At 50.8% G+C, this 17291-nt stretch overlaps 1 protein-coding gene across 1 annotated transcript in view; it reads right to left on the reverse strand.

The window, feature by feature from the left end:
• Window positions 1–10915: 10915 nt before the first annotated feature.
• Window positions 10916–17291, reverse strand: part of LOC140188923 (1-phosphatidylinositol 4,5-bisphosphate phosphodiesterase beta-3-like) — a 63762-nt gene continuing 57386 nt past the window's right edge. The window contains exon 4 of the mRNA XM_072245575.1: window positions 10916–11002. Within this exon, the coding sequence (XP_072101676.1) occupies window positions 10916–11002 (87 nt within the window). The remainder of the gene's footprint in view (window positions 11003–17291) is intronic.

The raw sequence follows: 17291 nt of genomic DNA on the forward strand, positions 1-17291 counted from the left end.
CTACGCGGGCAACAGCTCGCTCCCCGTATCGTAACTGCCCCGGGCTGGCGTATCTCGAGCGCTGGGACCCAACGTCTGTGGTCGACTCCCGCCAACGGAGGGAGCCTCATGTGGGAGGCTCTACCGTTAACAGGACGGCTCGATAGAGAAACTTTTTGAGAATGATCCCGGGGATGAAAGGGTTAACATATGTGGAGTGTTTGTTTGATGGCTCTGGGCCTGTAACGGCTGGAGTTTAGAAGAATGAGAGTGGGGTGGGGGGCGAATCTGACTGGAAGCTATCAAATACTGAAAGGCCTACATACAGCAGACATAGGAAGGATGTTTCCAATAGTCGGGGCGGGGGGGGGCAGTCTTGGACCAGAGGGCACAGCCTCAGAATAGAGGGACAGAGATGAGGAGGGATTTCTTCAGCCACGGGGCAGTGAATCTGTGGAATTCGTTACCACAGACGGCTGTGGAAACCAACTCATTTGGGTATATTTAAAGCAGAGGTTGACAGGTTCTTGATTAGTCAGGGCGTCAGAGGTTGTGGGGAGAAAGCAGGAGAGTGGGGTTGGGAGGGATAGTAAATCAGCCGCGATGGAATGGCTTCAACGGGCTGAAAGGCCTAGTTCTGCCCCAATGCCTCATGGGAAGGACACGCACTAATCCTTTCGTGCATTGAACTGGCTTGCCCAACATCCTCCCTCGAACAATTGTGCAATTTCAGCACGCCCTCGCTCTGTTCCACAGCGTCGCATGAGAGGGAGAACACAAGACCATTACCTCACAGTACAGGCCTTCCGGCCCACAATGTTGTGCTGACCTTTTAACCTACCCCAAGATCAATCCAACCCTTCCCTCCCACATAGCCCTCCATCTATGTGTCTAACAGTCACTTGAGTGTCCTTAATCTATCGGCCAACACCCCAGCACCCACTACTGTGTATAAGAAAAACTATCTCACCCCGCCCCCCCATACTTTCCTCTAATCCCCTTAAAGTTATGCCCCCAGCTATTTCCACCCTCCGGCTGTCCACTCGATCCGTGCCTCTTATCATCTCGTGCCCCTCTGTCAAGTCAGCTCTCATCCTCCTCCTCACCAAACAGAAAAGTTCTCGCTCGCTCAACCTCTCCCCGTAAGACGCGCTCTCTAATCCAGGCAGCGTCCTGGTGAATCTCCTCTGCACCCCCTCTGAAGCTTCCACGGCCTTCCTGTAATGAGGAATTATGACCTGGAACTTCTACGTTTGCCAGAAAAGCAGTCCACCAGGGGGTCTTGAAGGAAATAACATAGACTCACGAGGGAGGATGAAAATCTACAGTTTATTTCCTCAACCGCACCCCGTCCCGATGCTCTTTCTGTCCCTTGCCTGTCACTTGAGTGAGGTTTAGCCGTGATTGGGTTAGGATTAAATCAGGGGGATCGCTGGGCGGGCAGTTCGAAAGGCGAGGAGAGCCTATTCCGCGCAGTATCTCGATAAATAAATAGATAGATAATTTTCAGAATTATGATGGAGTGGGACGGAGTGGGTTTCTGACACCAACTCAGGGGGCCGAATGGTCTCTCCTGCTGAAATTTCACGGGGGTGGTCTCAACCCAGCTTCTGGACGAACGCTGTAGCGCGAGCACGGCAGGCCGAGCGATGTTTGGTGCGGGACGGGAACGTGTGACTCAGATACGGCAAAGGAGCCGTCCTGTACCTTTATCAGAGGCCGCTTGCTGGGGTCGTAGCCTCGCCTCTTGCCCAGTGGCCTTTGCACTGTATCACATTACACAGGCGCAGTTCCCACCCCAACTGATACTGGAACACACGGCTGACGGCTGCTCGTGTCATAGAACATTACAGTACAGGCCCTTCGGCCCACAATGTTGTGCTAACCCTTTAATCTACTCCAAACCCAATCTAACCCTTCCCTCCCACATCCCCCTCCACGTTTCTATCATCCATTTGCCTATCAGAGAGTCTTCTAAATGTCCCTAATGTATCTGCCTCGACCACCATACCCTCCACTCTCTATACTTTCCTCCAATCACAAAATTATGGCCCTTGTGTGAGCCATTTCCACCCTGGGGAAAAGTCAAACAGAACAAAGAAAAGTCCGACCCCAGCCCGGTGACGGATCCCGGCCCGACCCCGGCCCAGTGACGGATCCCAGTCCGACCCCGGCGACGGATCCCAGTCCGACCCCGGCCCAGTGACGGATCCCAGTCCGACCCCGACCCAGTGACGGATCCCAGTCCGACCCCAGTGATGGATCCCAGTCTGACCCCGGTCCAGTGACGGATCCCAGTCAGACCCCGGTGACAGATCCCAGTCCGACCCCGGTGACGGATCCCAGTCTGACCCCGACCCAGTGACGGATCCCAGTCTGACCCCGGTGACAAATCCCAGTCCGACCCCGGTGACGGATCCCAGTCTGACCCTGACCCAGTGACGGATCCCAGTCTGACCCCGGTGACGGATCCCAGTCCGACCCCGGCCCAGTGACGGATCCCAGTCAGACCCCGGCCCGGTGACGGATCCCAGTCAGACCCCGGCCCGGTGACGGATCCCAGTCCGACCCCAGTGACGGATCCCAGTCCGACCCCGACCCAGTGACGGATCCCAGTCTGACCCCGACCCAGTGACGGATCCCAGTCCGACCCCGGCCCAGTGACGGATCCCAGTCCGACCCCGGTGACGGATCCCAGTCCGACCCCGGTGACGGATCCCAGTCCGACCCCGGCCCAGTGACGGATCCCAGTCCGACCCCGGCCCAGTGACGGATCCCAGTCCGACCCTGGTGACGGATCCCAGTCAGACCCCGGCCCGGTGACGGATCCCAGTCCGACCCCGGCCCGGTGACGGATCCCAGTCCGACCCCGGCCCGGTGACGGATCCCAGTCCGACCCCGGCCCGGTGACGGATCCCAGTCCGACCCCAGTGACGGATCCCAGTCCGACCCCGGCCCAGTGACGGATCCCTGTCCGACCCCGGTGACGGATCCCAGTCAGACCCTGGCCCGGTGACGGATCCCAGTCCGACCCCGGCCCAGTGACGGATCCCAGTCCGACCCCGGCCCAGTGACGGATCCCAGTCAGACCCCGGTGACGGATCCCAGTCCGACCCCGGTGACGGATCCCAGTCAGACCCCGGCCCGGTGACGGATCCCAGTCCGACCCCGGCCCAGTGATGGATCCCAGTCTGACCCCGGTGACGGATCCCAGTCCGACCCCGGCCCAGTGACGGATCCCAGTCCGACCCCGGCCCAGTGACGGATCCAAGTCCGACCCCGACCCAGTGACGGATCCCAGTCAGACCCCGGCCCAGTGACGGATCCCAGTCCGACGCCGGTGACGGATCCCAGTCCGACGCCGGCCCAGTGACGGATCCCAGTCCGACCCCGACCCAGTGACGGATCCAAGTCCGACCCCGACCCAGTGACGGATCCAAGTCCGACCCCGACCCAGTGACGGATCCCAGTCAGACCCCGACCCAGTGACGGATCCCAGTCAGACCCCGGCCCAGTGATGGATCCCAGTCTGACCCCAGTGATGGATCCCAGTCTGACCCGGGACTCTTTGTTTCAAACGAAAACATGACTAAGTCTGCAGACACTGTAAATCCAAAGGGGGGTCACACACAAAACGCTGCAGGAACCGGGCAGGTCCGGCAACATCTACGGAAAAGTGCAAGCGGTCGACGTTTCGGGCTGGAACCCATTGGGCACAGTCCTGCTGAAGGAGTCTCGGTCCAAAACGCCGACTGTTCACTCTTTTCCACAGACGCCTCCCGGACCGCCGAGCCCCTCCAGCGTTTTGTGCGTGACCCTTCGTTTAAGGGAGGACTAGACGCAGTCCGGAAGAGATTCCCCAAGACTGGTTCTGTCCTGCGGCGAGTGTCGTCCGGTTACACAGGCCATTCGGCCTGACTTATCCATGCCCACCGAGATCCCGCTCTGAACCTGTCCCAAAAAGATTTGCTTTACTTGGGACAGCGGTCAGCCCGACACGATCGCAGCTCAGGACGTCAGAGTTCGGAGTTCAATTCCAGCGTCCTCTGGAAGAAGTTTGTATCTTCCACGTGGGTTCCCTCCGTGTGCCCGGTTTCCAAAGACGTACAGGTTAGTAGGTTAATTGGTCATAGTAAATTGTCCTGTGGTTAAGCTAGGGTTAAGTAGCTGGGTTCCCTCCCACACTGTCCATAACCCTTCATTTTCTCACTACAATGATCGTATCTAAGAGTCTCTTAAATGGTAAATCGATCTGATTGGTCAGACAAGCAAAATACCCTGTGGGTTTAGGGAGATCTGACTGGTTCAGAATCAGATTTATTAACATCGACTTACGGGACGAGAAATTTGTTTGATTTTTTTTTTTGTGGCAGCAGGGCAGAGAAAACTCATAAAATTACTATAAATGACCAAAAATTTATAAATAGCACAGCACAACAGCTGGGCAAGTCTTCCCCCAGTTTAACACGCAGTGGGCTGGCCAACCACGGACAAACAGTGCTATTTGTTCGTGATCTGCCGCCTCGCCCTGACCCTGAGAACTAACTTCCTGCCACACTGGAGGCGGTTCGGCCCACAGGGTGGGCTTGCAAAAACTTAACCACCATTGTGGACATCTTCTGCCCTGTTCTTTTAATTGACTGTAAATGAACAAAATCAGCATAGGCAGCAGATAACGGACTGCCTTCATACAATGACTGCATCCTCCTAATCTTCGTTCTCATTGTAACATTCAAGGTGATTGCCGATACCTTCAAATTCTTCGTAGTTCCCAACTTGTTGAAGTAGTGAAATACAGTGGTATGCAAAAAGTTTGGGCACCCCTGGTCAAAATTTCTGTTACTGTGAATAGTTAAGTGAGTAGAAAATGAACTGATCTCCAAAAGTCGTAAAGTTAAAGATGAAACACTCTTTTCAACATTTTAAGCAAGATTAGTGCCTTATTTCTGTTTTGTACAATTTTAGAGTGATAATTGCCAAAGGGGGTGTTACTAAGTACTGACCATGCAGGGTGCCCAAACTTTTGCTTCAGGCCCTTTTCCTTTTTTGTTATTTTGAAACTGTAAAGGATGGAAATAAAAAGAGTAATCTTGCTTAAAATATTAAAGAAATGAAATGGGTCATCTTTAACTTTTATACCTTTTGGAAATCAGGTCATCTTGTACTCGCTTAGCTATTCACAGTAACAGAAATTTTGACCAGGGTGCCCAAACTTTTGCATGCCACTGTAGTTTCATTTTCAGTCCAGCCCGTTTCTGGCATCTTCAAGCCTGAATGCTTGAAACCGCCAGCGAGCAAAACAGTCCCGAATTCTCCTTCTGCTTATTTCTCAGCGACTGTCGGCGACACGGGATCACTGCTTTTTGAGGACAAACATAGGCAACTGGCGCAGTTTAAAAACCGTTCACTGTAATCACGGTGTAGTGCCTGGCGGCCATATGAGTACACAAGACCGAAGCCAGTTAGAACCAGTTCGGGGCCAGTCTCCTGTCCCAATTAAGAGGCATGGTATCCCAAACAAAGACGATCCCAGCAATTTTCTCTCTTTATACACACACACTATATACGTATATGTGCTGCCATAATTAACCGATGGCCAAATTAACCAGAATCCACTGTGCTGCCCCAGGATTCATTTTCTTACAGGCATTTATAGCAGAGCAAAACAAAATTAATCCCAAGTAGCATATGGTGGCAGGAACACTCAATGGCCACTTTATTAGGTACCCCTTTCCAGTACTAGGTAGTAATGGGCTGCTGTAGCCCGTCCACTTCACAGTTCGACGTGTTGTGCATTCAGAGATGCTCTTCTGCTCACCACTGTTGTAACGGGTGGTTATTTGAGCTGCTGTCGCCTTCCACCAGTCTGGCCATTCCCCCCGGCCTCTCTCACTGACAAGGCGTTTTCACCCACAGGGCTGCTGCTCGCTGGATTTCTTTTGGTTGTTTTTTTTTGCTTTTCACACCATTCTCTGTAAACTCTAGAGTGTGAAAATCCCAGGAGGTCAGCAGTTTCTGAGATACTCCCAACCACTATGGTCAAAGTCACTTCGATCACATTTCTTCCCCATTCTGATGTCTGGTCTGAGCAACAGCTGAACCTCTTGACCGTGTCGCATGCTTTGATGCATTAAGCTGCTGCCACATGATTGGCTGATGAGATATCTGCATTAACGAGGTGTACAGATGTACCTAAAAACGGTTTGGGGTTTTTGGGGATCATTCTGGAGTTACGACTAACAATTACAGATTAAATTGACTGACAGCCACTTTTATTCTTCAAAGAATAAAACCTGTACGGGCCGGCTGGTGGCACAACGACATCGGCGCCGGACGTGGGAACGGAGGTTCCTGGGTTCGAAACCAGTCCGGGTCCACTCCCGAGCACGCTTTCCATCCGTGCCGGGTTGAGCGTCGAGGTCGCAACGCGACCTCGTAAAATAAAAGGGAAAAACACTTGCGAAAAGTGTCTGTGTGAGGCATGGCGCGCATCACAGCCTCTCTCTCTCGCTCCGCGCCTTGTAAACAAAAGCCACGAAAAAGACACCATCACGGACACGCACGCACATGCCAAACAAAAGAGAATAAAACCTGTCCACAATTTAACTTCTACGATGAGGCCCCTCTCAGGTTGGAGGAACAACTCATCAAACTCCATCTGGGTAGCCTCCAATCTGATAGTATGAACATCAGTTTCTCCAAACTCCAGTAATATTCCCCTCCTCTCCCCTCTGACCCTCCCCATTACCGCTTCTCCTCACCTGCCCATCACCGCCCGCTGATGCCCCTCCTCCTTCCCTTCCCCCCACCCCCATGGCCCACTCTCCTCTCCAATCAGATTCCTTCTTCTTCCGCTCTTCCACCTTTCCACTTATCACCTCCCAGCTTCTTAACTTCCTTTCCTGCCATCGTCCCCCCTTCCATTCCCGGGGACGTTGTCTCGGCCTGAAACGTCGACCGTCTATTCCTCTCCATCGACGCTGCCTGACCTGCTGAGCTCCTCCAGCGTTTTGTGTCTGATACCCTGCTGGGTTGGGTACTGATGGAGTCACCATAACAAAAATGGTGTCTACTTTGGGAGTCTGGCTGTCTGAATACCCAAAGGGGTTCTTGCTAGTCAGTTCGTGTTGACCGTTGTAAATCTGTCATCCTCTAAATTTGCTTGAATAAAGATTAAAGGATCTAACTAAAGGCTTTATCTGTCACCTCGAAACAGCGAGAGGCACCGTTTGCATCAATAACCAAACACAGTCCGAGGACTGTGCTGAGGGGCAACTGACGCTGTCCAAAGACATGCGGGTTAGCGTTTGCCAGTGTCGCCATCCAGCGCCAACATCGCTTGCCTCCAACTCGCAAACGCTAACCCGTACATCTTTGGACAGTGGGAGGAAACCAGGCCACCCAGAGGAAACCCACGCGGTCACGGGGAGAACGTACAAACTCAATAAGGACAGTGGTGGGAATTGAACCACCCCCCCATCTTACAGCTGGCTGTGGAAAGGACAATGGTTACCTTGGCCCCCCATATTTAAGTGCTGAGGTTAAGTGCCGATTATAGCAGGGGTCCCCAACCCTTTTTTGCACCGCGGACTGGTTTAATATTGACAATATTCTTGCGGACCGGCCGACCGGGGGGGGGGGGGGGGGGTGTTCAAGTAGGGTTAAACTCACCTCATCATACATAGAAACATACATAGAAAATAGGTGCAGGAGTAGGCCATTCGGCCCTTCGAGCCTGCACCGCCATTTATTATGATCATGGCTGATCATCCAACTCAGAACCCCGCCCCAGCCTTCCCTCCATACCCCCTGACCCCCGTAGCCACAAGGGCCATATCTAACTCCCTCTTAAATATAGCCAATGAACTGGCCTCAACTGTTTCCTGTGGCAGAGAATTCCACAGATTCACCACTCTCTGTGTGAAGAAGTTTTTCCTAATCTCGGTCCTAAAAGGCTTCCCCTCTATCCTCAAACTGTGGCCCCTCGTTCTGGACTTCCCCAACATCAGGAACAATCTTCCTGCATCTAGCCTGTCCAATCCCTTTAGGATTTTATACGTTTCAATCAGATCCCCCCTCAATCTTCTAAATTCCAACGAGTACAAGCCCAGCTCATCCATTCTTTCTTCATATGAAAGTCCTGCCATCCCAGGAATCAATCTGGTGAACCTTCTTTGTACTCCCTCTATGGCAAGGATGTCTTTCCTCAGATTAGGGGACCAAAACTGCACACAATACTCCAGGTGTGATCTCACCAAGGCCTTGTACAACTGCAGTAGTACCTCCCTGCTCCTGTACTCAAATCCTCTCGCTATAAATGCCAGCATACCATTCGCCTTTTTCACCGCCTGCTGTACCTGCATGCCCACTTTCAATGACTGGTGTATAATGACACCCAGGTCTCGTTGCACCTCCCCTTTTCCTAATCGGCCACCATTCAGATAATAATCTGTTTTCCTATTTTTGCCACCAAAGTGGATAACTTCACATTTATCCACATTAAATTGCATCTGCCATGAATTTGCCCACTCACCCAACCTATCCAAGTCACCCTACATCCTCTTAGCATCCTCCTCACAGCTAACACTGCCACCCAGCTTCGTGTCATCCGCAAACTTGGAGATGCTGCATTTAATTCCCTCATCCAAGTCATTAATATATATTGTAAACAACTGGGGTCCCAGCACTGAGCCTTGCTGTACCCCACTAGTCACTGCCTGCCATTCTGAAAAGGTCCCGTTTATTCCCACTCTTTGCTTCCTGTCTGCTAACCAACTCTCCACCCACACCAATACCTTACCCGCAATACCGTGTGCAATACATGTCTTTTACAGTTAGGGTCACCAACTTTCCCACTCCCAAATAAGGGATAAAAGTAGCAGTCTCCGTTTGCTTTTTTAGGTTTAGTATCTAGTTCTTTTTTTTTGGGGGGTTTTCTTTGTTTTTTTTTATTTCTTTTTTCTTTATGATTAATTACAACATGTGTTTGGAAGTCTATTATAGCTGTGTTATCTGAAATCTTTTCTGTATTATGTTTATTAATGATAAGATTATTCCAAGCTCTTTGTATCAACATAGTTAGTTTGTTTATAACTTTGGAAAAATTAATTTAAAAAATTTGAAGAAAGAGAAGTAGCAGTCAAACCCCGGGACACTTTACCCCAGGGGAGACTACCATGACCATGAATCCTTGTGCCGGTGACGTACGCATGCGCGTGCGTGCCGATTTTTCCCCCCACAAATCCGTTTTGCCTTCATCTTCCCCACTCCACTGTACATACATTATTTCTACTTTATATAGGCTGTGTATTTATCATATCATTCCTGCTTTCACTATATGTTAGTGTTATTTATTTTTGGTTTTATGTATTATTTGGTATGATTTGTTTGGTTATTTTTTGGGTCTGGGAACGCACAAAAATTTTTCCCATGTAACTTAATGGTAATTGCTTCTTCGCTTCACGCCATTTTGGCACGAAAGGTTTCCTAGGAATGCTGTACCTTAGCAGGGGAAATACGGGACAAGGGCGGTCCCGTATGGGACAAACCAATTTAGCCCAATATACGGGATGTCCCGGCTGATACGGGACAGTTGGCAACCCTGTGTTCAAGTCCAACAGTGCGTGACAGGGAATGAGGAAAGGTGCAGCTGGCTCATATCGTTTCCTCGCAGACCGGTAGCACACGCTTTGCGGCCCGGTGGTTGGGGATCGCCGGATTATAGGAATCAAAACTGCGGTTTATCGTTTACTTAAGTATAAAACATCACACCGGGAGAGTGAGATCCTCTTGGACTCCCCCTGGACTCTCTCTCTCTCTCTCCTGGAGGTTTGCTGCGTGAATGGACGATCTCACCTGGTCCCTCACTATCACCTCCCTCAGCAGTGCCCCCACTTCCTGAGGAGATTGAGGCATCCCTCCCTCACCCTCCAACATCGTAACCGCGTTTTACCGGAGCACCACTGACAGCGTCCTGACAAGCTGCATCTCCAGCTGGTCTGGGGGCAGCCGAGCATCGGACCGGAAGTCCCTGCAAAGGACTGTGAGGACGGCCGAGAGGGTCATAGGGGTCTCCCTACTGACCATCGGGGACATTTATCAGGAGCGCTGCCTACGCAGGGTCCTTAGTATTATCAAGGATCCCACCCATCCATCCAGCATCCTCTTTGACTTTCTACCATCAGGCAGGAGACTCCGATGTATAAAGACAAGAACGGCCAGGATGGGGAACAGTTTCTTCCCTCAGGCGTCTGAACTCCCTGCCGCATCACCTTCAAAGTGTCACCGGTTAATCTGCTCTGTACCCGACAATATTTAATTCAGGCACTTTACTTATGTGTAATCCATCTGTAGATTTTTATCCTTACTTCCCTAAATTACTGTGTGTTGCATGGACTACACTTAAGTGGGATCCGGGATCAGCCATGATGGAATGGCGGAGCAGACTCGATGGGCTGAATGGCCTAATTCTGCCCCGATGGCTTACGGTCTTATAGTCTCACTGCGGTTCAGGGAGAGGTTGTCTCATTGGACAGTATACATGTATATAGTTAAATGACAATAAACTTGAACAAAGACTTTCATACATTTCGGTTAGTTTCCACATGGCTCAGCTTTTGTCCATCACGACCAGACTAGGCACAACTTCCCCTCCGCCCCACCTCCATGCATTCTGTAGGGATCGCTCTCCACATGACTCCCTGGTCCCCTCGTCCCTCCCCACCGATCTCCCTCCTGCAAGCGGAACAAGTGCCCCAACGCCTCCTCCCTCACCACCATTCAGGGCTCCGAACGGTCCTTCCAGGTGAGGCCAGGCTTCACCTGCCAGTCTGTCAGAGTCAGCTACGTAGCCAGTGCTCCCGGTGGGGCACCCTCTACATCGGTGAGACCCCATGGGCTGGGGAACCACGTCTGTTCCGTCAGCCACCCATTCCAATCAACTTCCCCATTCCGACTTCTGTCCGTGGCCCCCTCTCTCCTGCCGCAGTGAGACCAGGCTCATTTCATCTGGGCAGCCTCCAACCTGAGGGTATGAACATCAATTTAAACCACAAGACCATAATGAATAGGACCAGAATGATGCCATTTGGCCCGTCGAATCTGTTCCGCCATTTCGTGGCCAATCCATTTTTCTTCTCAGCCCCGATCTCCTGCCTTCTCCCCATATCCCTTCATGCCCTGATCAATCAAGAATCTATCAACCTCTGCCTTAAATATACATAAAGATCTGGCTTCCACAGCTGCCTGTGGCAACCAATTTCACAGATTTACTACTCTCTAGCTAAAGAAATTTCTCTTCATCTCCGTTCTAAAAGGACACCCCTCTATTCTGAGGCTGTGCCCTCTGGTCCTAGACTCCCCCATTATAGGAAACATCCTCTCCACATCCACTCTATCTGTGTCCTCTGGTCCTAGACTCCCCCACTATAGGAAACATGCTCTCCACATCCATTCTGTAAAGACCTTTCACCATTCGATAGATTTCAATTAGGTCACTCCCCTCATTCTTCCGAACTCCAGTGAGTACAGGCCCGAAGCCGTCAAATGCTCCTCATATGGCAAGCCATTCAATCCTGGAATCATTTTCACGAATCTCCTTTGAACCGTCTCCAGTTTCAGCACATCCTTTCTAAAATAAGGGGCCCAAACAAGGCCTCATCGGTGCTTTATGAAGTCTCAACATTACATCCTTGCTCTTCTATTCTAGTCCTCTTGAAATGAATGCGAACATTGCATTTATCTTCTTCACCACCGACTCAAACTGCAAATTAATCTTTAGGGAGTCCTGCACGAGGACTCCCAAATCCTTTGTGCTTCGGTTTTTTTTTTATTTTCTCTCCATTTAGAAAACAGTTAACCCTTTCATTTCTTCTATCAAAGTGCATGACCATACACTTCCTGACACTGTATTCCATCTGCCATTTCTTTGCCCATTTTCCTAACCTAAGTCCTTCTGTAGCCTCTCGGTTTCCCCAAAACTACCTGCCCCTCCATCTATCTTTGTATCGTCTGCAAACTTTGTAAAGCCATCAATTCCATCGTCCAAGTCTTTGACATATAACGTAAAAGAAATCGGTCTCACACAGACCCCTGTGGAACACAACTCATTCCTGGCAGCCAGCTAGAAAAAGCTCTCTTTATTCCCACTCTTTACCTCCTGCCAATCAGCCACTGCTTTATCCATGCTAGAGTCTTTCCTGTAATACCATGGGCTTGTAGCTTGTTAAGCAGCCTCATGTGTGACACCTTGTCAAAGGTCTTCTGAAAATCCAAGTACACAATATCAACCGATTCTCCTTTGTCTATCCTGCTTGATATTTCTTCAAAAAATTCTAACAGATTGAGGAAACCATATTGACTACAACCCATTTTATCATGTGCCTCCAAGTACCCTGAGACCTCATCATTAACAATCGACTCCAACATTTTCTCCCAACCACTGAGGTCAGACTAACTGGTCCATAGTTTCCTTTATTCTGCCTCTCCCCCTTCTTGAAGAGTGGGGTGACATTTGTAATTTTCCAGTCTTCCGGAACCATCCCCGAATCCATTGAATCTTGAAAGATCATGACTAGTGCCTCCACAATATCTTCAGGCTCCTCTTTCAGAGTCCTGGGATGCACACCATCTGGTCCAGGTGATTTATCTACCTTCAGACCTCTCAGTTTCCCAAAAACTTTCTCTCTAGTTATGGTAACTGCACACACTTCATGAGTCCTGACACCTGGAGCTTCCACCGTACTGTTGGAGTCTTCCACAGAGAAGACAGATGCAAAATACTTATATACTTTGTCCACTGTTTCCCTGTCCCCCATTACTACCTCTCCAGCATCATTTTCCAGCAGTCCGATATCCACTTTCACTGTTTCACACTTTCCGTATCTGAAGAAACTTCTGGTTTCCTCTTTAATAGTATTGGCTAGTTTACTTTTGTATTCCACCTTTACCTTCTTAAATGACTTTTTTTAGTTGCCTTCTATTGGTTTTTAAATGCTTCCTAATCCTCTAACTTCCCACTAATTTTTGCTCTATTATATGCCCTCTCTTTGGCTTTTATGTTGGCTTTGTCTTCTCTTGTTAGCCATGGTTGTATCATCTTGCCTTCAGAATACTTCTTCCTCTTTGGGATGTATATATCCTGTGCCTTCCTAATTGCTTCCAGAAATTCCAGCCATTGCTGCTCTGCCGTCATCCCTGCCAGTGTTCTTTACCGAACAATTCTGGCCGGCTCCTCTCTCATGCCTCTGTAATTCCCTTTACTCCACTGTAATACTGATACATCTGACTTTAGCTTCCCCTTCTCACAATTCAGGGTGAATTCAATCATATTATGATCACTTTTCCCCTGAGGGTTCTTTTACCTTAAGCTCTCTAATCATTGCACAGCACCCAATCCAGAATAGCTGATCCCCTAGCAGGCTCAACCACGAGCTGCTCTAAAAAGCCATCTTGTAGGCATCCTAGAAATTCCCCCTCTTGGATTTGATTTTCCCAATCTACCCCCATGACTATTGTAACATTGCCCTTTTGGCATGCATTTCCCATCTCCCATTTTAATTTGTAGACCACATCCTTACTACTATTTGGGGGTCTGTATACAACACCCATCAGGGTCTTTTTACCCCTGCAGTTCCTTAGCTCTGTCCACAATGATTCAACACCTTCCATCCCTATGTCACCTCTTTCTAATGATTTGATTTCATTTTTTACCAAGAGCAACACCCCCCCCACTTTCCTGTCTATCCTTTCGATAGGCTGTTTATCCCTGGACGTTGAGCTCCCAGCTATAATCTCTCAACTATGATTCATTGATCCCTACAGCGTCATACCTGCCCAATCTGCAACTGTGCTGCAAGCTTATCTACCTTATTCAGTACACTGTACACACTCAGCGACAACACCTTCAGTCCTGTATCAACTTTGTCCATCTTTTACATTTCAACTCCTCCAGTTGACTGCAATTTAGATTAGATTGGATTATGAGGACACTGAGTCATTCAGAAACGCATGCATTGAAAAAATGATACAACCTGTCATCAGCCTCTCCTCAGCACACGTTGCCTCTGTTTGTAAACCAGCTACCCTCACCGTCAGTACTATTATCCGCCCTTTCCTCCAACACTTCTTGCTTTGAAACATACGCGGCTCAGGACACCAGATTTCCCCGACTTCCAATAACTTGTCCCCCATCTCTTGTTTGCCCATCCCCCATTCTGGATCCCTTCTCACCCCATCACAGACATCCCACCTCTCCCGGAAGTTCCGGGAGTCTCCCGCATATTGATAGTGGCTCCCTGACGCCCGCAAATTATATCAAATGTCCCGGGAATCAATTTTGAGAGAGAAAGCGAGCGAGTGCGAGAGAGCGAGAGCGAGAGAGAGAGAGACCACGAGAGCGACAGAGCGAGAGAGAGAGTGCACGAGAGAGAGAGAGAGAGAGAGCGAGCGCACGCCATGGCAGAGTGTTCCAAAAAAAGAAAATATAAAACGTACGTCACCCCAGACTACATTAAAGTGTACCCCTGCCTAATAGGGGTCAAAAATAATGACAGTGTTGCTCGCTGCACTGTTTGCAACAGTGACTTTTCTATTGCCCATGGTGGGTTAAGACTGTAAAAGACACGTTGAGGTGAGTTTAACAGGTGTCACTCGTTCATTAGCATAGCTAACATTATTTAAACTAGCTGGCTAGCTGCTCAGGAGCTACTCTATTGCAGACATCCCACCTCTCCCGGAAGTCTCCCCCAAATTGATGGTGCTACCTCCCTGAAATGAGTTTTTGCAGGGTGGGAGGTCCCTCCTCCTTCCCCTTCTCCCACGGTCCACTCTCCTCTCCTATCAGATTCCTTCTTCTTCAGCCCTTTACTTCTTCTGCCTATCACCTCCTAGCTTCTTACTTCATCCCTCACCTGGTCTCACCAATCACCTGCCAGCCTGTACTCTCCCCCCCCCCCACCTTCTTATCCCTTCCTGTTTTAGTTCCGATGAAGGGTCTCGGCCCAAAACGTCAACTCTTCATTCCCCCTCCACAGATGCTGCCTGACCTGCTGAGACTCTGCCAGCATTTTGTATGCGTCGATATCAGACTCGGAGCACTAGGGGAGAGGAACAGGCCCTTCGGCCCGTCTAGCCTGGGCTGACCCTCCGTTCTTGGCTGACACATCCGAGCGCACACGCTCACGCACTTTCACCACAGCCATCCACCCAGGAGCCGCGTGCACGCAGCACGAGACATGCCCGAAAAAGGCAGTGCAAGTCGAAAAGATAAACTCTTCAACGAGGCATCGGCAACATCACCCAGTTTCTGGCTGCGGCTCCCAAACCCACAGCTTCAGGCTATTTCCTGACTCTCCGGATTAAAGTAATCCTCCCAGACCTGCAGATCCTCAAACGGGACATTCTTTCACCATCAGAAGAGCCTGTCAGAATGTTGTTCGCTTTCTCTGTCTCACAGACACGCATAAAAAACCGCTTCCGTGTTCAAGCCACTCCCAGAATCGTACAATGACGGGTGCTTCGGCCCATTGTCCTCATACTGACCCCACGGTAAAACCAGTGTTCAGCCACATCACATCGCTCCCATCAACCCCCATTAAACACGGATCCCTCCACCCCTACCCCTGTCCTGTTCAAAAAGACATTTAAGACGCATAACCGTATCTGCAAGACCTTTCTGGGCTCCTGCAAAGTTCTGTACGCACAGTCCAGGCCAGCGCACAATGTCTCGTACACAGTCCAGACCAGCGCACAATGTCTCGTACACAGTCCAGACCAGCGCACAATGTCTCGTACACAGTCCAGACCAGCGCACAATGTCTCGTACACAGTCCAGACCGTCCCTCAGTGTCTCACACAGAGTTCAGACCAGCGCACAATGTCTCGTACACAGTCCAGACCAGCGCACAATGTCTCGTACACAGTCCAGACCATCGCACAATGTCTCGTACACAGTCCAGACCAGCGCACAATGTCTCGTACACAGTCCAGACCAGCGCACAATGTCTCGTACACAGTCCAGACCAGCGCACAATGTCTCGTACACAGTCCAGACCAGCGCACAATGTCTCGTACACAGTCCAGACCATCGCACAATGTCTCGTACACAGTCCAGACCATCGCACAATGTCTCGTACACAGTCCAGACCCTCCCACGGTGTCTCACACACAGTCCAGACCCTCCCACAGTGTATCACACACAGTCCAGACCATCGCACAATGTCTCGTACACAGTCCAGACCGTCCCTCAGTGTCTCACACAGAGTTCAGACCCCCCCAACAGTGTCTCACACAGAGTCCAGACCCTACCACAGTGCTTCAGACAGAGTCCAGACCCCCCCACGGTGTCTCACACAGGGTCCGGACCCTCCCACGGTGTCTCACACAGAGTCCAGACCCCCCCCCCCCACAGTGTCTCACACAGAGTCCAGACCCCCCCCAACAGTGTCTCACACAGAGTCCAGACCCTCCCACGGTGTCTCACACACAGTCCAGACCCTCCCACAGTGTATCACACACAGTCCAGACCATTGCACAATGTCTCGTACACAGTCCAGACCATCGCACAATGTCTCGTACACAGTCCAGACCCTCCCACGGTGTCTCACACACAGTCCAGACCCTCCCACAGTGTATCACACACAGTCCAGACCATCGCACAATGTCTCGTACACAGTCCAGACCGTCCCTCAGTGTCTCACACAGAGTTCAGACCCCCCCAACAGTGTCTCACACAGAGTCCAGACCCTACCACAGTGCTTCAGACAGAGTCCAGACCCCCCCCACGGTGTCTCACACAGGGTCCGGACCCTCCCACGGTGTCTCACACAGAGCCCAGACCCCCCCCCCCCACAGTGTCTCACACAGAGTCCAGACCCCCCCCAACAGTGTCTCACACAGAGTCCAGACCCTCCCACGGTGTCTCACACACAGTCCAGACCCTCCCACGGTGTCTCACACACAGTCCAGACCCTCCCACAGTGTCTCAGACAGAGTCCAGACCCCCCACAGTGTCTCAGACAGAGTCCAGACCCCCCCACAGTGTCTCACACAGAGTCCAGACCCTACCACAGTGCTTCAGACAGAGTCCAGACCCCCCCACGGTGTCTCACACAGGGTCCGGACCCTCGCACGGTGTCTCACACACAGTCCAGACCCCCCCACAGTGTCTCACACAGAGTCCAGACCCCCCCCAACAGTGTCTCACACAGAGTCCAGACCCTCCCACGGTGTCTCACACACAGTCCAGACCGTCCCTCAGTGTCTCACACAGAGTTCAGACCCCCCCAACAGTGTCTCACACACAGTCCAGACCC

The sequence above is a fragment of the Mobula birostris genome, chromosome 28 (genome assembly GCF_030028105.1).
Source record: "Mobula birostris isolate sMobBir1 chromosome 28, sMobBir1.hap1, whole genome shotgun sequence".
Taxonomy (NCBI): domain Eukaryota; kingdom Metazoa; phylum Chordata; class Chondrichthyes; order Myliobatiformes; family Myliobatidae; genus Mobula; species Mobula birostris.